General features: G+C 32.9%; 1 protein-coding gene and 1 pseudogene across 2 annotated transcripts; both read right to left on the bottom strand.

Moving 5' to 3' along the window:
* Positions 1–12,310: 12,310 nt before the first annotated feature.
* LOC148609144 (cerebellin-2-like) lies at positions 12,311–13,287 on the bottom strand. Its single transcript, XM_088541975.1, has 2 exons — positions 13,112–13,287; positions 12,311–12,809 (listed from the first exon to the last, which is right to left on the bottom strand). The coding sequence occupies exons 1-2, from the start codon at positions 13,260–13,262 to the stop codon at positions 12,397–12,399; spliced, it is 564 nt and encodes a 187-aa protein (XP_088398101.1). The 5' UTR covers positions 13,263–13,287; the 3' UTR covers positions 12,311–12,396.
* A 3,339-nt stretch (positions 13,288–16,626) lies between these two features.
* Positions 16,627–20,161, bottom strand: LOC148609143 (uncharacterized; annotated as a pseudogene). Its single transcript, XR_015914694.1, has 2 exons — positions 19,847–20,161; positions 16,627–18,476 (listed from the first exon to the last, which is right to left on the bottom strand). The product of XR_015914694.1 is annotated as an uncharacterized LOC148609143 (transcript).
* Positions 20,162–23,448: the final 3,287 nt, after the last annotated feature.

Below are 23,448 nucleotides of genomic sequence, written 5' to 3'. Positions count from 1 at the left end.
CATAACGTGCATGTTGTGATATGAAAACTCCATACGCAGAAGGGATGTTGCCACGAAGGGAAGAAAAGTTGACAATACGGAATGAAAAGTCCCCGCATTTGTCGTTCAGTTCGGTCAATAGTTTTACTTTACCATCAGTCTCTAGGAGTAGGTCAAGATATGAGGCTGACTTCACAATGTCTGTAGTATCCTTTATAGTCAATGGGAATCAAAAAATTAATGAAACTTAAATAATTTAAACGCAAGGACAGCAAAGTTATTAATAATTGTACTAGAGAACCGTAGAGAATTATATAACTTAGTCACTTTGGCTAGTTTCAAATGAGTTACTTTATTGTGACTGGAAGGTGTAATGTTCGGTTGGTAGTCAAACTAATAAGACGCCGAATCTAAAAAGAACAGATTTGGTGAAATATAGTCCGTATTTGGATGTAAACAAGTCGGCGCGTTAAAATGGAATCAGTCCAAAATCAAAATTAAGCAGCAAAAAGCAACAATATTTCAGCTATATTCAGACGATGAACATGAAATGGATGGTACAATGAACATGAATTAAAAAAAAATGGGATGGAACACAAGGATAGTAGGGTAAAAAAATTTTGAATGCCACAAGATGAAAGGGAGGGATGGGTAGGGTCGGGAGGGTCCCTCCTGTTGTGGAGCGGAAAGGTTCTACTTTTATCGAACACCACAGCAGGGTTGTTTAACGTGCGAGGAGCGTGGCATCTTTCCCAACATGGTGCACCACTATGGTTTGCGGTCAGGTTTTCCGTATTATAGCCTGACATCACCAGCATGTAACACGCCAGGGGTTCCCCATTCCACCACCTGGGGCACACAACTCTGTTGCTCTATGGGCAGAGTGCCTAGCCCCCGGCTAGTTTCTGAGCACTATTAGTCGCCTTTTACGACAAGCTTAGCGCTGCTGCAGGCCTATTCTTTTGACAGTCACGTTTCTAACGAACAAAAGTGATATGTCATTCAGTCAGGTTTCTAACGAACAAAAGTATATCGTCCGGTGTTTTTCCCAATCAACTAAATTTAACAAGAGTTACGGTGGAAAATGACTCTTGGTACTTAGATTTATGACGAAAGAGATGATTTATTGTTCATTTTCTATTCCTAGATGGTGATATCCTGAAACACCTTCCTACGGTTAACATTTCCCAACTTGTCCGTTATGCTTTTTTTGCAATATTGTGTCAGATTTTAATGGACTCAATTCCTCATAGGAAAGTATCGATTTCTCAAACTTTTTAAAACATTTACTAAGTTTTTTTTTCTACGGTAGAAAAGTTTGATTCAAAAATATAATAGCACATAAACAAAATTAAAAAAAAAATGTGTTGCCCCCCAGGTTTTTTTTTTAAAGGAAATATAGTTGATTAATCACATTTTTCGATGGATCAACTGACTTTAATAAATCAATCGTAGAGGATACGATTTTCTTTTCTGTGAACCTTTGTCTTCGACCCCTAATTGCAACCTTACGTAAAAACTGTGTATTTTTGTTTTAGTGTTGGTCTACATCAATCTTGCCTTTTATTACTTGACGTTACTACTACACTCCAGACCACTGGCATTGTAGTGACCGATTAATTCAAATGCTGGTTATGTTGATGGCATCGTCATGCTTGAATATGTTCTGAGCTATCTTTTAGACTGCGAGTGTTCTTTAAGTGGATATTTCACTTTGTCTTTATTGTGTAGATTGAGGTATTACATGGAGAGAATTATAGTAAAAATACTTCAATAAATATCCATTTAATTACTTTCCTGACCTAAAATATCATTCGTATAATACTTGTGACTTACAATTAGTTGTAATTTATAATGTCTACAAAAGTATTTTATTTATTGTCGGTTTTTGCATTGAACCCTTATTATCAAGCAGATATTCACGACCATTCACAATATTTTGCACGTGGTTTCCTCGTTTTCAAATCAATGTTTGGTACTAAGGACTTCACTTATCTAACTACAAATGTATCGATTTCTGTTGAAAAATTAACTGTCTATATTTTTATATCATATTGTAGTTCGAACTAAATAATTAATAGTCGATTAAATCATAAATAAATTCATACTTAGGAGACTTTTTTGTTCTCTGATATTTTTGCTTATAAGAATATGCATTTTTTTGCATACATATATAATATATTTAGACACAAGTACATGTTTTTTTAGTATAATCATTACATGTATTTTTGATTTTTAATCCCTGTATCGCTTTCTCAATAGCACCCTAGATCTATATCGTACCCCAACCACGTACATACTTAAAGAATAGTTGACATATATGAAATAATTAACATGACACGCCACAATTAGTAATACATACCGTATAAATATAAACAAGATTTTGACATGTTATGTACAGTAAATACAACAAATACTACATATAATTCGACTGCAATATTGTTTAAAGCTGATTTTGTGTCAGTTTCAATATCAATAAAATGCTGTAAAATAGACAGTCACGGATGTATTATATATAACAGAAGTCTAATGTAAAAATAGAAGGATGAAACACAAAAGCAATGGTTTAATATATTAAGATTGTGTTTTTTTAATCAATTGTTATAACACCCATTTTACATTTATTCATAAAGATATGTATGAGAAAATCTGGTACTGATAAACTCAAGTAAATAGTAACAAACAGTAATAACAATATCAAGGTAAATAAAGAAAAAATGGAAACCTACGCAATGATCTGACTTGGTATATGCAATTCTGATGGAAATGGTAAGCTAAACTATGTTTTAACGTGTGCTAAACTCCCCCATCTATCACAGTTTATTATTTCCGGTTCATGACGCTATAAACAGGCAGCACAAAATTGATAAAAACTGAAATGCAACCTAAGATGGATAACTCTGATTAAATGTGGTCAACTGACTTCACTTAGGTCAACAACAGATAAATAAAATACTGTGAAAATTAGGAAACATTACTGAAATGTTTGTTTGTTGGGGTTAAACGCCCGAGCAGCAATATTTCAGCTCTATTCAGGCAATGAAAATGACTCGGGCGTTAAACCCCAACAATCAATCAATCAATCAATCAATCAATCAAAAGAAAGACGTCATGGCCTTAGTTATAATTTGAAAAACTCTGTGTGTTGGGCGTAATTTTCTGCAAATCGAATTTTGTACAAATCTAGTTTACAAATATGAAAATCAAAAAGTTTGATGGCAGTGCAACTGACTTAGTGAATCACATATTTGAATTGCTAGTATTATTCTTTCCAGTTTAAATTCCAGTTAAAAGAAAATGAAACAGTTAGCTCGGATTGTTATAACATGTATAGATTTATACAAAATCAATAACATATTAAATTATTGGGAGATCCAAACGTAACACATGTGTAGCTGAGCTGATAAGGCCAATAAACTTTCTATACCTATGCAATGTATCAAAATTGGTAAATTTTATTTCCAAGAACATCTCTTTAACAGACTTCTATATCCAAACAAGACTCTGAATGAGCAAGAAAAACACTGCTACCGTACCCTGGATATATTGAGAAAGATTTTTCAATTTGGATGTTCCTGACAGGTAATATAGCAAACATCTCCTACATGTTCACCGTTAATCCTATTCAGTAGTATAATCACCATCTCCTGTGATTATCCTACTTTGGTTGTTCCTTAGAGGTGTATAATCACCATCTCCTATGATTACCCTACTCTAGATGTTTCTGCCAGGAGTATTGTCCTACTCTGGATCATCCTGGCGAGTAGTACAATCAACATCACTTATATTTATTCTACTCATGATGTCCTTGACAGTATTATGATAAGCATTTACAGTGCATATTTCACTCCTCCGAATGTTCCAGAGAGTAGTATAATAAGCATGTTCTGTGATTATCATATTTTTGGTGTTCCTTAGTGGTGTATAATTAGCATCCCCTGTGTTTATTCTACTCTGAATGTTCCTGACAAATGCTTTTTCAGTATTTTCCGTATAAATCCTACTGTGGATGTTCTTGACTGGTAGTATAACCGGAATCTCCTGTGTATATCCTATTGATTCTCTGTTTCAGAATTTATATATTATATCAGGATATATAAACTTCGTTGAAAAACTTTCTTCCGGTTGCATACTGCTGTGTGCAATTCATACGCTTCTGCATGGCGTAAGATGGAAAATGGACCCATCAAAAAAAGTATAGGAGCAACCTTGACTCCATTAATAACCAGAGAATGGACCAGGTGTATCGGTAGGTAAGGGAAATAACCTCTCGTTGTCTAGAAAAAAAAACGAGTTGCTAATAAAATCCCGTGTCTGGGTTAGACGAAAGAGGAAAGGAAAACTATGACTATGTTAAATAAATCGGTTCTCATAGTAGAGGTGAATACACCATAACGAGCCACGAATTCATGATGACGTTCATAAACTTTTGTTAGTACTTCTGACGATTCAAAAGTTAATTACTAAATATTTTGATCTGTGCACCATCAGTACTGTATTTAATGTTAGTTGCTCAATTTTTTTGCAGAATAGGAATTAGTGATGAAGAATTAAGGATCAAGATTAAGAAGTTTTCTCTGTTCTTTTTTTACGAAAACCTCAGAAGGGATTTCTTAATAGTTACTAGTATTTCCTAATTCTTAATCTTAAATTCTTTATTCTTAATCCTTAACTCTAATTCCATATTGCTCATAATCCTGAATAATTTCCTATCTTAAATTCTAAATTCTAAATCTTTTATCTTAGTATTCATCCCATGGTGTAAGATAGTTTTTAATAAGGAATTATTATGACGTATGCAAACTGAATCATTAAGGATTACAAATTTAAAAAAATCTAGAATTATGGATTTAGAATTAAGGATTTAGGATAAGAGTAATCACGGGAACCAAGGCTCTAGCGGTAATCAAAAGAATGTAATCCAGGGACAAAGACCAGACAAGGAAAACAGACACAACCAATACATAAAGTAACTACAATAATACATACAAAGTAACAAAAGCAAAGGCGCGACTCGGACTCCACTAAAACCTGGGAACATGGACCAGGTGCACCGTTAGGGTAAGCGTCCTCTGCTTTTATAGAAACACCCGCCGAGTTGCTGATAAAAAGTCTAATCCGAGGTAGTCGAAAGAGGAAAGGAAAACGAAGACACGTTGAACAAACCAGTTTTCATTGCACAGATGGATACACCGTAACTATCTACGAGTTCATGATGACGACCATAAAACTTCTGTAGTGATGACTTCAGTCTTATAGCAACATAACGCTGTTCAAGAAACCTACTTGTTAGATGTCCAGCGCGATACAAAAAGTACACGTAGTTTCGCCAAGCTCTGGCATAATGTATGAGTTGTGATATGAACACTCCACTTTTTTAAGTCGGGATTTTATCAGAAAAGTATACAGTGTTGAAAAATCATAGGTTTTATTGTTATTTTATTCTTAAAATAGTCTTGATCTGATGGTCTCCAGAAGAGCTTTCGAATTTTTCAGGATCCACATTGAATTAATACCACTACGGGAGTAACAAGTGTTATGGTAGGACTGCATACATTCTTTGACAGCTGTGAGTATAGAATTTAAAAGTTGTTTAAGAGGTTTGATGGTATATTTTGCAGGTCCAGCTATGTAACGTTGTTTGTATGGATTCGTGTGGAGTTTAGGAATCCAGTACATAGATGGTAAACCACAATCATCGTCTTTGGTAGTGAGATAGCACAGATTTATGGTTTTCCACCATCTCTTCTTTGGAGAGTGAGGTAGCAGTATAGGTCTTATCACTGCTAGTATTTTCTACGTCTACATCTGATAATAAAATTGGGTGTAAAACGTTTTGCAGACAAAAACAATATTGTTTTGGGCTTTGTCTGTTGGTACGACAGCATACTTGTAATGTATAGTAGACAATGTTTTTGTTACATCGGGGTCTTTGAAAACTGATGTAGAATTAATATTGGCACTCACTGACCTACTTAAAACTTTCATTCGTTTCAAAATTAAAGACCTGGCGGTCTTTAACTACTCTGAATCGATGTCTTCTTGTTATCGTTTTATTCATTTTTTTTTGCGTAAATGTCCCCTATTGGCTTGTTGTTTCACTATGTGGTACCCAATTTTAAGCAATTTTAATAACATGGATTGAGATTTTAATGATATTTTAGAACAAAATAATTCTTTAACAGTGAATGATCAATACCTGACACATAAGTGAATTATACAAGTTTGTATACCAATGAAAACTGGGTTACATGTAGATACCAACAAAAGAATATACAGCCATTGATGAACATGATTGTCACCAATGTTTTGTGACCCGTGTGTAATAATAAATACGTAAATTTGGCTAGGAGCATTGCAAAGAGAACATCCACGGAAGTTTGGAATAAGGAAAAGAAAACAAAAAAGAATAAAACTATTCTGGAGAATGTTAAAAAAGGAGATAAATGAAACTACTAAAATACCTTTAAAGGACATGGGAGACAGGGTTTCTGAAACGGTTATCTAATGGTACATTATACATAGATGGTTCTGAATACATATGCAGTTTTCCAATAGGTATATAAAAATGCGTTTCATATCTTCATCCCGTACTGGTCCGGGAGCTAAAAGAATAGCCCCACGGCAGCGTAAAGTATGTCATGAAAGTCGACTAAATAGTGCTCAGAACCTTGGTCGGGGCTAGGATGCTTTGCCCATAGAGCAACTGAGTTGTGTGCCCCAGGTGGTGGAACGTGGTACATAATGGAGTTAGGTCATAATACCGAAAAACTGACCGCAAACCATAGCGATGCAACGTGTTTGGAAAGATGCCAAGTTCCTGGCACATTAAAGAACCCTCCTGTGGTAGAAGTAGGAACCTCTGCGCTCCGTCACAGGAGGCTAAATTGCCCGACCCTACCCGCTTTCTCTATTACAAGTGGCAATTAAAATTCGTCGACCCTATTATCCTTATGTCCCATCCCATTTTTCATTTCATCATCATATCATTTTCATTTAATCATCCATTTCATGTTCATCGCCCGGATGGCTGAAATACTGCTGCTTGGGCGTTAAACACCAACAATCAATCAATCATTTTTTTCATTTCATGGCTTACTTTTTAATAACATATGCAAAATGTACTGAGATCATTAAATCAAAAGAGAATAAACTGTCATTAGGATTTATTTATTCAGTCCAACATATTGCTCATTAAGAAGGCTTTTTAGTTTTCACAAGCATGATTATAGTATCGTTTTCTGCTTTCTCCATTTATATGTTACTTTCTCTAAAAACTAAGTAAGTCAAAAAAGCATATAATTTTTATATCTAGTTAAGATGCTGTTTTTGTCTTTATACTGAAATCCTTATTATTTTTTTATTTTTTTTTTTTTAAAATAAGTTTTAACTCTTATACGACGTGTTCATTTTTTCTGAAATTGTCACCGATATTGATGCTAAGATATACAGGTAGTTCACGCAAGGGTAGGAAAGTAAGCGAGGCCAAAGTGTTATATGCTTTCAGTGACTGTAGATCACTAATAAATATACTATCAATTCATTTTTGTCGCTCAAATAGACCGATTGCAGTTTAAAATTGTAAGGTGTAACGTCTTCCTAAAAAAATAAAGTGAACGTTTTCATGAGCCTCCAAAGTTCTATTTATTTTCATGAATTCAAGCAATGTAAAATCCAGAAAAAGTGGTCCAGGTTCCACCATACATATGAGTACCACGGGTAAAAGTTTTTATGCAGACTCTATCATCCTTCATCAAGTGAACAACGACGGATTGGCTTCCAGAAGTGTTAAAGCTATAGCAAGTCGGACCTGCTAGGTTTCGCCCCATGTCTTTGCCATTCACATCGAGGTAGGTTTGAAAGCCCGAACGTTGTGTTAATATAGTCCAAGAAAATGAATATAATCCTTCTACTGGCGCGGTGAAAATTCCGTCATTCTGGTCATAACCATTTCCTGCATTGGTTAAAGCTGTATCAAACACCACAACTGTATTTGCAGGAATATTCGAAATGGACTTGGAGTTGGTAGAAAGAAATCCTATTCTTTGGTACACTAGTGTAATAAGAAGCATTCAACAATGGTTAATACTAAAATAATTTATATAATATCATTTGAATTACGTATCAACAATTGGCAAATAATTAAAAACACCTCTCAGCTAATACGGTACATTTGTATATATAACGAAGAAGGCTATCTGTTACACAGAAACGACCACAATTGTTGTTTCGGTACGTTACAAAATAGTCAAGTCTAGTTTACAACAACTTTATTTGTTAACTTCACAAAAGGGATAGGACACAATTTTTACCAACATATGAAGTCTTCTCCCATTATATTCGGTAAACCAGTCAGCTTAACATTCATATTTTATTAAGTTATTTACTAGTATTTCTTAATGTTTATATGTTGAAAGTTGGAATAGTAAAAAAATCTTTATGCCAAAAATTATCAAGACAAACAAAATTTAATACAATGAAATAATTTATATTGGTTGTTTATTTCCCATTTGGGCAAGATAGGTTAACGTTTAACTAACTTGGTACTGTGACGTCATTGACGTCAGTCGGTCAGCAGTCTGCACACAAATAATTCCAAAGTAAAAAAGGACAATACTAATTTTGACTACAAACGATTAGAAATCAAAATATAAGAATTGTTTTTTGTTTTGTTTTGACAAATTTATACTATCATAACCAACAAGTTCACCCGTGTTCATACACTTTTTCTTGGTTCTTGAAGCATAAGATGCCTCAATTAGAAACTTCATTGATTGAAAGTATTCGAATTATGTTTAGAATCACTTCTCATTGAAACACTTGGACAGCATACCAAAGTTTGCTAGTATTAATATTATTTGTGATTTTGTACATACCTTGTCCCGTCCCGCAGTTACAAGATCTGCCATTTTCCGCTACAAGTTTCAGCTGATATTGGATGCTTTGTATCAAATCAGCATTTCTTTTACAGGATTTCTCCCCGCTCACGCTCAGGATTAAAATTAAAGTTGTGACAATAGCGTACATGTTATGAAGTTTGAAGTTAAATTTAATCAAAGAAGTTTATGTAAATCCTGTTCAAAGCGAAACAAACTTGTTTTTATACACAAATGAAAGACACGCCTACTTAAACTAGAGAAGCAAGAAAGACATTTTATTGTAGATGAAAATTGACATATATTAAATGAAGCTACATTGAAGTACGGATCCACTGATTAATCAGGCAGGTCTTGCATCGAGACAAAAAATAAATAAATAAATAAAAAAATAAATTAATAAACGCGAAGCAGTAATTAAATCCTTGTTATGGGGCTTTTACTCATTGGAACCGTAATTTTTGGAATCAATGCATCCTAGAAACATTTTTTTGCATACGTATTATAAGGCAAATTCAGGATGGGGAAGAGAGATCATGTAATTATTTATTTTTTTTTAAATTTATGTTTAATTATAATTTAATGAAAACATTTTCCTTCATCTTAAATACAAAGTACGTGTCAAACGCTTTCTAAAAAAGTTATATTTCCGAAATCCAGAGTTGCCTATTGCCTAGAGTTTATCAGTTCGAAATTTTTGCCCGTTATTTAAAAGGTCGATAGACTATATAGAAAAAATATGCCTTAAATAAGAAAATTTTGTTAAGCAGCAACAATGAGTGTACATGTATTGGTTTGAATATTATTTTTTTCTAAAAATTTCATTTATATCCGTTTCTGCGATAAAATAAGCCCATGTTTTTTGACTAATGACTGAAAGTTCCGTATTACCGGTAAATTGTTGAGTAAAGGTTTTCGTTATCAACAATTGGTTAAAAGCTTTACTAAATTATTCCATAAGTATAAAGATATGATACTGAAGTTTTGTTATACCTGCCGTAACTTAATCAAAAAGATAATTCATACGCTAGTTATTTTAAGGAAACGTAATGATTCTAAACAGAATCATTGTAGCCTGGAAAAATATTTGAATAAACTTATCCGTAAGGGTTAACTGCACCGTACCATTGTTAAAATTTTAAAGTTTGTTTTTATTGGTTCTAATATTGTTAATATTGTTAATAAGTTAGATATTAGTGAACCCTATTCAAAGGTTATCTAGACCTAGTATGCCGATAGCTTATGATATTTCTTTCACAAAGTTGAAAATTAACGAATACCGCGTTATTTGAATATCATCCCTTTTTATCTTGGCATTAGCAGGAATACCTTGTTTTACATTTTAAAGTTTTCACTGAATCCTTTTTGACTTGTTTTAATTGATTTTTTTGTTTGAGAGAACTTGGTTTACCTATATGTTGTTCTGGAAATTTGAACTATCTTACAGAAAAAGCGAATACTCTTTCAAGGTTAGTACATCTTATTGTCTTTTGATTTACTTGTTAAGATGTTTGTATTGTGTATCGATCTCAAAATCCGAATTAAACAGATTTTTATAATTCGTTTCATTGTTCTATTTCCGAACCACTGTCCGAGGTTAAGAGAGTAGAGCGCTCACAAACATGTTTAACTCGGCCACTTACTTTAGGTGCTCTCAAACCAGGAACCTGTGGTCCAGTTCTTGTCGTTGTTTTTTATGTTCTTTGTTATTCGTTTTTCGTTTTAACTATATAGACTAGGTCGATTTTCTTCTTATATTAATAGTTTCACTTCATTTGTTTTAGGGTATTTTTACAGCTTGTTTATGATATGGGATTTGCCCATCATTGAAGACCGTAGGTTGACCTGTTTAAAGTTTAATTGCTTATTGGTTAGTATTTGTGAATGACTGTCTCATTGACAATCATACCATATCTCCAATTTTTATATCAATTATGATTTGAACTGTTTCTGTTTGAAAGGGACTTTTCTTTTTTGTAAGTTTTTGGTAGTTGAATAATAAAATCATGATATTGTCATAATCAGTGGAGGTCCAGCTTTTAACGATAGAAGCCGTTTTTACCTCCAGCAAGTGTTCTCCCGCTAACATTTTAAAATTAATAAGCATATTTAATTAAATAGTCTTTAACTAAATTTGACCCTTAATTCATTTCTTCTAATGACAACAATTCTTCTTTTTTCGCTGAGTTTTGACGGCATAAATACACAAACGGAGATATTTAGACTCGCTTTTGTATGCAGGTTGTTGGTATTCCTATGGGAAATATTTTTATATAACCACTGTTCATTATTTAACTCTTTACAGATCCTTCTAAACATGATCTCTTGGGTGAATGTAATAGTACTTTTAGATATCTTGATATTATTTTGGCCGTAAATAATCCTAACTTCGAAAACTATGTCCAAGATATCTACCCAACAGATCTTAAATTGACCAAGTCTAACATACTAGTTAACAGTACTTGTATACTTTTTTTGAGATATAACACTAGACAATGGCAGCCTCCATACAAAAAATTATGACAAAATAGACGATTTTGACTTTCCTATTTTTAACTTTCTATTCCTAGATGGTGATATTCCCGTAGCACCCTCCTACGGTATTTACATTTCACAACTGGTCCAAGTTGCTCGTTTTCCATGTCTGGTCTTTGTACCTGGATTACATTCTTTTGATTACCGCTATGACCTTGGTTTCCTTGATTACTCTTCCAATCATTGTCTTTTGTCTGAACCTTGTTTCACAAATACAGATATTTGACCCCTAATTGCAACACTAAGTAAAAATTAAGTCTTGTTTTTAATATTGCACTATAAAAAATCTAGACCTATTCAGTATTTGATGTTACAACCCCAACTCCAATCCACTTGTATTGTAGTTAACTATTATTTTTAATGTTGGTAATTTTGATAGTATTGTAATTCTTTAATATGTTCTGAGCTAGCTATCAGTAATTATGGCCGTTCTTAAATTGGATATATCAGTTTGTCTATATGTTGTATGTTCAGGAATTGATTATATTACCAGGTTATATTATCATATTACGTCCGCATTCACCAGTTGTTGGTATTTTTATGTTTTAGTTTCGTATTTTGACCCATTAGTTTATCATCGTTTGTGTTACCATGGAATTTATTACATTTGTTGTTAGGGCCTTTCAGACCTTACTTCAATGTGTGTTTACACTTATTGAAGACCTTTGGATGATCTCTGTAAGCATTTGTTACGTTTTACCTCATCTGTTTCATTTTCTTTCACAAAGACGGACCAAACATGTATAGTCGCATGCCCAACGTTTTATTGGCTGTTATTGTAGTTGTACCTATCTTTGTGTCAAATTTTTAGTTATTTCGTTAAACTTTATTTGTTTTACTCGTGATAATTTTTATTAAACATTAATTATTTGAAATTATATCTCAAATGATTTTATTATAATTCGTATTACACAAACAAATGGAAGTTTATCCCATTCATGTACTATGGAAATAATAAAACTGTGTTTTGTTCTCAAAAACATCTATTAAGACTTTTTGGTTTATATCAAGCAATTAAAAATCCAGAGAACGATGACAAGCCTGCGCCATGCATCAAACCCCTTTGGTTATAGCTGTATAAAGTTTTTACACACACTGTATCATTAGTCACCAAATGAAGCATTACAGATTGGCTCCCTGAGGTACTGTAATTGTCAACTCGACCTACAGCATTTCGTCCCAGGTCTTCGCCATTCATTTCAAGGTATGTGTGAAAAGTCGATTTAGCATTCGTTGCTATTGTCCAAGAAAATGAGTATAATCCTTCAACTGGTGCTGTAAAATATCCGTCATTCTGGTTATAACCGTTCCCTATATTAGTCAAAGTTTTATCAAATACTACCGTTGTTTCCTTGTCAGCATTCTTGATGTTTCCAGAGTTGATACACAGGAATCCTATTCTTCGACGCTCACGAGTGTCTGGAAAAAAACATACAAAGTTTCAAACAAAGCATATCAATAGACCCAAATAAGCTATTTTAGACATATCAAATAGGGAATAAGTTGTTGTATTTTTACTGATTTTCCTTCTATTCAAAAAGCTCTGTCTCTGTTAAGGCATGAATTCAGTTCACTTGAAATGTCTATATATGTAAAAATATCCTAAAAAAAGATCGGTTCAGCGAACCATACACACGGAGAATTGTTACTATGGAAACAAAGTGCAAACTTATTTTCAAATATTGTTTTTATCTAAAAATAGAACAGAAACATTTTTGTACCTTGTTTTGTTCCACAGTCACAGTTGTCATCATTTTCTGCCACAAGGTTGAGTTGGTATTGGATGCTATGAACCAAGTCAGTATTCCTATTGCAGGATTGTTCACAACTCACACTCAGGACGAGCATGGATACCGTGACGATTGTGTACATGTTCTGAAATATTTAGTAAATCCTGTTCAATATTTAACACAAATCACTTGTTATATCTAACAAGTGAAGGTAGACACGCCTACTTACCATATAGGAGCATAAACGGTCGTTTTACATATTCTATGTTTGTATTATATTACATGTAGGGCATTATTTCACAAATCAAATGAAGCTTTAGTGATCAGAATGTTACTCTTTACAAAGTGGTTTTCGTTTAACTACGGGGTAAAGGAATCAGGCAATCCGTGTCACATCATTTTTCTAAATTTGGTGTGTTTGCCTATGATATGATCCTTGTATTTAGAATACAACCTTCAAGTTATGAAAAGTTATCTAGAAGAATCTGTTACGTAGACGTTTTGACTGCTTTTATGTGGAAAAAGTGTGGGAATTTTTTTTACACAGTGGATTCAACTTATAACCTAATAATATCTTGTACGGCAAATTGTTGGTTATTACGGAGGGAATGATAAGATAATAAATCGTGTTTTTCATGTGTCGCACAATAAACACATATTGCCTGATTCTTTGAGGTAGCGAACCTTAAAAATGCGATTCGAAGTGAATTTTAATGAATAGAACAATAATTAATAAATCTTATTTAACATAATAAATATTTATTCCCCAGGAGTAAAGTTTTGCATTAAGTCACAATCTGTACAATTACTGCCGTAAGTTTTGCTGGCTAATGGAATTGAATCTATATGAATTTGAACTCCCAAATCGTGAATTAAATTGTATATGGCCTTTGTGTTTTGTATTTGTTGTAACAAAGAGAATAATGTTTAGAAGTTTAAAAATCCTGTGCACAGTCACATACTTCTTATTCAATTATTTTGTAGGATAGTGAATGATATAAATTGTATACAGTGCATGCATACATATATATGATATGGCAGTAATTTATATAAAACATAGACAGACAGTGTTAAAAATGACAAAGATACAAAAGACAGGTTTATATACATGTGCATAGCACAAGTAATTGAAATAGAGATGCTATGCAAGAATATTGAGTAAAGTGGTAGTGACACTAAAAGTAAAACAAGCAAACCACACACACACACACACACACACACACAAAGTCGACATTACAATCTGTTCGACTGATATGAAGTTTCAATCTCCCAGATGAGACGTTTTACCGGATTGACTACCCAACAAATTCGACACCTTTAAGCCGCAGTAAAGTATGTAGCTCCTCTGACACAAGTGGAAGTTGCTAGGTCATAGGATTCACTACGATTCTGTATTATGATAATAAATCACACTGCTCACCTGAGAGTGTGTTAAAAATACCGAAGTTTTTATCAAATTTCAAATGACCATGACTGGACAGAATTTTTATCCTATACCGGAAGTTCATGTGGTTAATTTTGATTTTTTTTTCAAGTCATAGCACACTTCAATAGACAATATTCCAAATTATGAAATCCGGATGTGTTTAGGGATTATACAGCCCTACTGGACAAATCCTAGTTAAAGTACTCTTCTAACAAAACTTTTGTCTTAAATGGTTTTGGTCGTCCAAAAAGATCATAATTGACTCTAATTTCCCATTTGTAGATACTAAAAATATTGTGAAGTCAGTCTCATACCTTGGCCAAAACTTAAAGATCGATGATAAACAGAGGACTCTTACCATACCGGTTCACTTGGCCCATGCTCCCAGTTTTTAATTGAGTCAGCGTTGCTCATTTACTTTTGTTACTTTGTACGTTATTTTATGTTATTTATTGTGTCTGTTTGTTTTCCATATCTGGATTACATTCTGTTGATTTCCGCTTGAATCTTGGTTCCCTTGATTCCTCTTTATTAAGAAACTGCAAGTGCTATCACGTTTTTGTATCAAAGATTTGAAACGGTGAATGTTAGCTGATACGAACAAAACGGACCAGTTGTGCAATGTTAATACTATAGTAGGGTACTTCAGAAATGTCACCATTTAGAAATGGGAAATTAACAATAGGGAAATCAAATTCATACATTTTGTCATAAATTTATGAAACAGATCATGTTCTGAAGGATCTTCAAAGAGTTTAGCTATAAGTTATTCATAAAAGTAGAGAAACACGTCGTATGAGATATGCACAATTAGTCCTTATAGGAATACCAACAACTTGTCTGTATAGAGTATTACAAACATGAATAAAATTATCGTCTAATTAATGTATTTATCTTTAATCATTGAACACAGCAAGAAATTAATGAAGAGTCAGATTTATCAAAGTACAGTTTAATTAAATTTGACATTTTTTTCTTGATCTGGCAGCGTTGTATTACATTCTTTTGATTACCGCTATAACCTTGGTTCCCTTGATTACTCTTAGGTAAGGCACCCTCTATAAAACTTATGTATTGGAAAGTACTCGAGTTTGTTACATGTATTTCGTTACGAAGTACTTTTCCATTATATATACATCATAAAATAACTACATTATTAGCAGTTTTATTCGCCGGTGAAAAATCAATTTTTATTCTTTGTTATGAAGGATCCTTTGATTGTGTTTATTCACTTTCCAAATATCAGCAAAACTGGAGCGTCAGCAGTGGGATGCGTGATTCAAATGCGAAAAAATCCCAAAATATGGCCTAAACGTGAACACATGAAACAAAGAAAATCAAGATACATAATGTAGCGAACCAAAAAAAAAAAAAAAACAAAAAACAAAAACAAAAACAAACAAAAACCCCCAAAAAAACCAAAAACAAACAAACAAACAAAACACAAACATAACAAAAAACCAAAAAACAAACAAACAAAAAAAAACATAACAAAAAAACAAAACAAAAAAACAAAAAAAACACCAAAAAACAAAACAAAAAACAAAAAACAAAAAACAAAACAAAACAAAACAAAAAAACTTAAGATAGGTGAAACGTCCAATGAAAAATATAAAACACAAGCAATATGAACTTCCACAATAAACAAAGAAAAGAAATGGGACTGGCATCAGGTGCTCTGGAAGGGTAAGCGTGTCCTGCTCCACTGGCGGTCCCCACCATATTGCAAGTAAGTATAATCCAGTAATAATGTGGCAACAAAAACGGAGCTCTCCGCCATGTGTCATTCATTTCAGGGCGAAATCATTTTAAAGCTTAGAATCTAAGCTATCACATGAAGATACTTTCATCTTATTTTGCTATAAAATGTTTAATGTGGATGAAAATTTGTTAGGCCTTTACCTTAAATGAAGCCAGACGATAATCAAAATAAACATACATTTTTGCCGCAAAAAGTTGCAAAATAATATTATATCAAGACTGGTCAATTCTAAGATTCCTAATGTAGTCTTGTAATGTTTTCTTGTTTAAATAGGGTCTTTTAACATAATGATAATCTCATTATTATGTTAAAATTGCTTAAAATTTCAAAAACAAATGCTGTTTTCCCAAGAAATTGAGAAAATTTTTATGAATACATTGACTTGAACCAATGCGCATCCTTTCACTATGGAACTTTGAAGCCCTAGCTGTTTCCTCATGTGTACTATTATGTACATTAAATGATAATAAACAAAATATCATCATTTGATTAAGTTTAATGAACTTCTTGAAGTTTCCATTTCAGGCCAGAAGGGTTTCTTTACCAGGATCTACTATGTCTTCCAAATCTACAAAAGAGATTATGTACATAAGGACATTACACCTATTAACATCATTTACCTTATCAATTTACTTACAGTTAGTTTACTTTCTATTAAATCATAATCTGGTTTGCTAACAATCTGAAAAAATATAAAACTTTATTTGATGTTGGTTGCTCACAAAGCGGTTGACAAAAGATGTGGCGAGGAGTTAAAAACACCAAACTTCCTTTTCCAGAATAATTATCTTCATTTCAAAACAAGAAGATTGTTTTATAAGGTTATATTAATGTTATGTTAAATAACTTAATATGAATAATTTCGCTGCGTTCGAAACGCTTTGCTACAACCGATCTACAAATAAAGAAATAATAATTAATACCTGAAAACTAAAAGCCCCTGGATAGAAGAAAAAAAACGGTTTAAGAACCTGAAATGAAGCAAAATGAGTTAGTGCTAAAGGAAAAAAGAAAACAAGAATTAATTTTGCTGAAAAAATCTTTCCTACAACAAAATCCTCACATTTCCTTTCTGATAGTCCTCTAATATAGGCTCCTCAAAAATGTTGCTATCATCTTCCTCATCATCATCACCATTCTTGTAACCATATGCTACAGTCGACAAACCTGTATCAGCATCATGTCCTGTGACAGTTCCTGTGTACCAAAACTCCTCACCATCAGCCTCTTGACGAAAACGGTGGTCAACTCGTCTACCTACATTAAAAGAAGGATCCAGGGGCACAAAACTCTCCAGTCTCTAGGTCATCTAGCAAGGGGAGTCTGTAAGTCTCTGTCTCATCATCATACACCAACCTGTACATGTACTTACCATGTCTTATCTTAAGTCCTGTAACAATACCATAATACCATTTGCTGGATCCGTCTGGTTCTTCTATCAAGTGTTGAACTCTCTTACCAATCAGGTTATCGGGTTCAGGTGTGTCTGGAACTATCTTACTTACTGTACTACCATGTGAATTCAACCTGTCAACCAAGGCATCTCCACTTCCAGGCATGTCGAACACTTCTCTCTTCATCATTTCTGACTCATCTGTTTGGCTTTCTTCATCTTTTTCATCCTGTCCACTTCTCTCTCCACTCTCACATGCAAGGTGTTCTCTTCTGTGTCAGTCATCTTCGTTACCTGGAATAAAGAATTAATTATTTCATAAAAATTATCTACTTTAGAACCTACACAATACTTATCAACATACCTGTGGACCTCCATCATCAGTCCTAGTGACATCTGTCCTGAGGAAAGTCTTCTTGTGGAACCAGTGTCCAATAGGTCAGCTTCTGTCAGTCCTATCTGTCTGCATTCTGGCAAGTACCCCAATTCTCCTCGGGACCTGGTGTCTGGATAGAGCAGCATACATATCTGTGCACTTGAAGAAGGACCTACTCTATCCAGCTGAGACTCAAAAATTGATAGATGGGAAAGCAGGTTTCCCCATCTATTATACTTACCAACTTACTCACCCTAGTCTGGATCTGACAAACATCAGCCATACCTACCATACTTACCCTGGGCTGAGAGCTTCCAATTATTCCATCCCCACATGGTCCTACCTCAGACTCAGCCCATATTCATCTCATAGCATAGCCCACTATGCTCCTCAGGCCATCTGAAATAAACAAGTAGTGGAATTCAATGAATATGTACTGTGAAGCAGTTTTAAAGCAGAGTCTAAACACAAAACTAATCGACAGTTCTTGTAAGTAATATATGATTCAAATGTAAATGCTTATTTGTTACCGTAATTAAAAGACTCAAAAGTTTTACTATTAAAATAAAAAAGCTACTAAACTAAATCAAAGTATAAAAACTAACTTACCATGAATTCGAAACATTTCCAGAACTCAACAAAATGAAACTAAAATGATGAAAAACAAATAGAAAATAAAACTAAATCATAATAAAATTTACATCAGTGTTTACTTTTTATATGACAAAATAAAATAAATATTTAGGCAGCCTGTTTACTAATACTTTCTTCTGAAATAAATCAATAATTAGAAGAAAAAACATAGTACAAGTATGTTTCATATACATACAACAAAAGATTGGTATTATAAGTCAATCAATGTGATCCTAAAACGGCAAAAAAAATATTAAACCATAATTAATTAAAATTTAATGATAAATAATGTATATTACTAGGATTTTAAACCTTTTCCAAGCAATTGTCCACGTTTATGAATATTAAATAAGTAGAGCATCTACAATCCTCTAAAAAATGAATATGTAAGTTAGCTGTTAAAAATTGTACAATATGAATATATAAAGTAAACTTAAGAAGATGCAGGTCATATGTAAAATATGCAATTGCCACATATATAAATATCATCAAATAAGTTCTATTTATCAAGTAAAGTACAAGTAGGGCTACATGATAACTGTTCTAATAAAAGTCATAATTGATATATATTAACTGATAAAATGAAAACCAGAAAAAAAAGTTGTGTATCATTTGAAGAAGCAAGTTAAGGTTGAATTTTTTTTCTACATATGATAATTTTGAATAAATAAAACAGTTAAAATAAATATAAAGAAGGTTTATGCTTAAACATGTGAGTTCCATATAAATTAGGCACTACATATAAATTAAAATTGAATTATCAAGGAAATTAAATGCAATGTGTGCAAATTCTCCCAACCAATAGAAAAAAAGGAAGGTAAAATACAGAGACTTCCGATAATATAGGAAAGTCGATAAAGTCCGAAAGATTTTGAATGGATTGCAATCAAACGTTGGGAGAATTTATCTCATTACATATTCATCGTTTAATAAAAATGTTATGGAAACATATTCCAACTAATGCTAAATGAGAGTAATCTTTTTTAAATCAGCTCATACAGAGTCAAACGAAAATCAGACCTTCCAAGAAGGTGAATATAGTTTTTAAGCTTGCAGATGATAAAAGGTCATTCTAGAATTTGACCTTACGGAAACAGGGCGATTAGACTTATATCAGACATAATTTAGGTACTTACCGTAAGTGATTGGCCTCCATGGCCTAGGTCCATTGTTGTCTGCACCACAAGTCAAAAATCCGTCCAGAAAACAGTCGGTAAAAGGCATTTATCCACGAGTGTTCGAAAATCTTAACAGAAGCTATGGCGGATCAGTAACATCCGGTTAGCAAGAACGATAACCGGTCCCGCTTTAATTTTTGTGAAAACCACGCCCTGACCACCCTAATATCCAATCGATTCCGCAAGCTATTATTGTTTTTCTTCTGAAACCAGGGTTACGGATGGACGCAGAAAGGATTAAATTTTCGGAATCCGACTGTCAGTGCATTCCGGGTACGCAAAAATTATTTTTTTGCAACATTTTTTTCCTTAAAATTACGTAAAAAATATGTTTTCTAACAAAAAAATTGGCCTGACAACCTAATTATCAAAATTGAAGATATTTCCAAAAATTTAAGCCATAAATGAAGAAAATCGGTCCAGTAATAGCTTGCGGAATGAATTTTGAAATAGGTATGATCTTTGACACATAGTTTTTCCGGCGGCCATTTTTCTCAAAGTATCGTCACTTCAAACGTTTGTACCAAATAACCATCAACTCCAATAACAATGAAAGTTGTATATTTAGAAAGAGAAATGTCTCAACTTCAATTACATGTATTTTTTATTGTCATGCAATGGATTTTTAACCATTTTTAACGTGTTAAAGTTGACTCAAAATTGAGAATTTTGCTCTCGCAAGAATATCGATAAACGCACTACCGACCTCCCTATTTTAAATGAAATAAAACATTAGACTTACACGGTAGCACGTTGTTTCCAAAAACTATATAGAATGAGTTTAATAAAAAATATTAATATTTATTTCAGCTGGACCAGCCTATGGATATTCAAATTAAAACCAAATCTTTAGCATATTTTATTGAATTTTAATTCGAAATTTTATCGAAATATTCAGTTAACTTGACATGAATAGAGCGTTCAAATAGTTTTGATATTTGTTGGTAAAACGCTGACAGGACGATAATATCACTTTTAAAGTAAATTATTTTTCTGATGGATTTGGCAGACCTTTTTGGCTGTTTTCAGATTATGATTATCTGGTATAAGATGATAAAGACATGTTGATTAGCTACGTTATAGGTTTTAAAATAATTGGCGATGCACACTTAATAAGAAGTGGAGATACGTTGTCAACACCTGTCAAAGTTTTACACTAATACTATTTATTTGTTTAGATACACAATTTTCATCTATATTTTGGAAATGTAAATTATGTACCTCGTTATTCCATATTATTTTAACAATTTTTACAATACTTGTAATTGGATGTCAGTCGTCAATGATAATGTTTGGGTCACCGATGTCTCTGGCTTCATTAACAAAATAGAAGTTAAAAATATCACATACATATGTTTGAAATGTTATCAATTGATCATTTACAGATGAAATTGTATCTTTATTCACATCTCAGCCTTTGTTTTATGAAAAAGCTTGAGTTGTGGTCAAAAATCTTTGAAATTTGATCCACCAATACGGTTGAACTCGCCTCCTCTTAAAAGGGTGTGCTTATCAGCTTCCTCTGTGAATTTGCTACTTAAATGTTATCTGCTTTGTTTACATCCTCGGTGTCCAAAATGTTGTCAAAATATATCTGCGCTAAGTCTTGAATAAAGTTTTAACAGTCAAAAATGTTAAAACTCTAGCATATTGTGTTTGGTAATTTATGTTGACTTACAGAGAAATTTAGTTGAAAAGATATGCAATTGTGACAGTCACTTAACCCGGAAATTAAATGTACAGTTTTCTTTATCGATTTGGGTTAATTAGCGATAACCACATCTCATGAACTGGGTTTGTTTGTGCCCTTGTATCATGTCGGTGTTTTATGTGGATTGTTAGATCAAAAATATTGCACAAGTTTTTTGATGTTCACCTTTATCACTGTCCAACATATCAACGTTTAGATCTCCGAAAACAAAAAACGATGTCGTACCTGCACAATAAGCTTCCACAGGTGTTCTTAAAGTTTTATCTATATTTTGTCATTTTTCATCGCAGGTGGTTTATGCGGTCCCGCAAAACAGAAAGTATAGATTCAGTTCTTACTTCTAATGTTATCAACCCTAATGTTTTTAAAGGTTAGGTCTTCTTTCCATTTCCCAGTCATGCTTGATCTCCAGAAGACCATGATAACTGCCCCCTGCCAGTTTCTGCCCGCTCTTCAGAGGCTGTAGGTAAGCACAAACTAGTTTACTAGTACTGTAGTTCAAAATGTTAATTCTGATGACTCACGAACTGTTTTCGTTGAAGAAGCTCATACAACTTTACCAATTTTTGACAAAGGTGAAATTTGCAATTTACAGAATTGTTATTTAGTTATCAATAAATTTATTGAAATATTGAACTCTAAGGTCAAACCTTCATGGTTACAAATACAAAAATTAGATAGACATTTAGTTATACTCATACGTCAGTGGGACAGAATAATTGATTACAGTAGGATTCATAGAAGGATTCATGATCCGATCAATGTTGAGATAAATCAGTTGATTTTACAAGTTGTTCTTAGAGACAAAGTTATGAGTTAATGCCATGACTATAAGGACATCAAAGTGGCTTTCAGGCGAAACTTTGCTATAAAATAAGGGCCATTTTTTATGGCTAATTTTAGGACTTTTTAGGGCTATTTCAACAAAAATTAGGGTATAATTTACTAATTAGTATGAAAGAATAACCTTTTACCAATTGAGAGACCAATAATACAAACAAAAAATAACGACACGGAAGATTATACCATGGTCAACAACAGCAATATTCAGCAGTCAATCTGACCTTAAAAAAATATTGTATAAATTAGCAGCTACGAAACAAACAACAGTTTTACATCATTTTACAAACTACACAATATAATGCATCCATACATGAGATTTTGAAAGAAGCGTAACCCTTATTCAGTAAGTCAAGTACTTAGTTGAATTTACAAATCTCATAAGAATATCATTCAAAATGAGATAGAAAATGGTTAATCGATCATAACGTAAGATCATGTCATATTTAAGGACTTAAGTTTAGGATAAGGGACAACTCAAACAAAGCATTGGAAAGTTTTTATAAAGTACTTAGCATCATCAATCTCAAGTAATCATCAAAGTAAATTGGAATGATTTTATTCTGTATCAAAAGAAGGCTTGTTAGGCTTTGGGGAACAAAACAATCATACTTCAAAAACCTTCTCAAAAACTCTATCATTTCCTAACGTAAAAAGATGAAACAGTTTAAGAAATCTGTTGAACAATTGCCCCAATGCAAAAAAGAGTACTAATTCCACTTTCATATTTTCATCTTTCTTGCAAACCTCATTTATTTTTTTAATTTTTTTTGTAATGTTTCAAGAATTTTTACTTTGGGAGTTCAGGAAAAAAGTACTGCTTAAGTGCATTTCAATTCTTGAGAATCCTTGATACTGCAGGAATAAGTGTCAGCCATCTACACTATGTACCTAATGAACATTTGCACAGTGCAACCAGATTTTTTCAGGACCTTTGCAAACTCATCTTATCTACATTGAAAGTAATAGAATATATCAGTTGCAAGATCCGTAAGCAGACAATCTTATT

Source organism: Perna viridis, chromosome 8, assembly GCF_037379345.1.
Source record: "Perna viridis isolate PV_CMFRI_1.1 ecotype Kerala chromosome 8, ASM3737934v1, whole genome shotgun sequence".
Lineage (NCBI taxonomy): Eukaryota > Metazoa > Mollusca > Bivalvia > Mytilida > Mytilidae > Perna > Perna viridis.
This window is presented reverse-complemented; position numbering and strand designations above follow the sequence as displayed.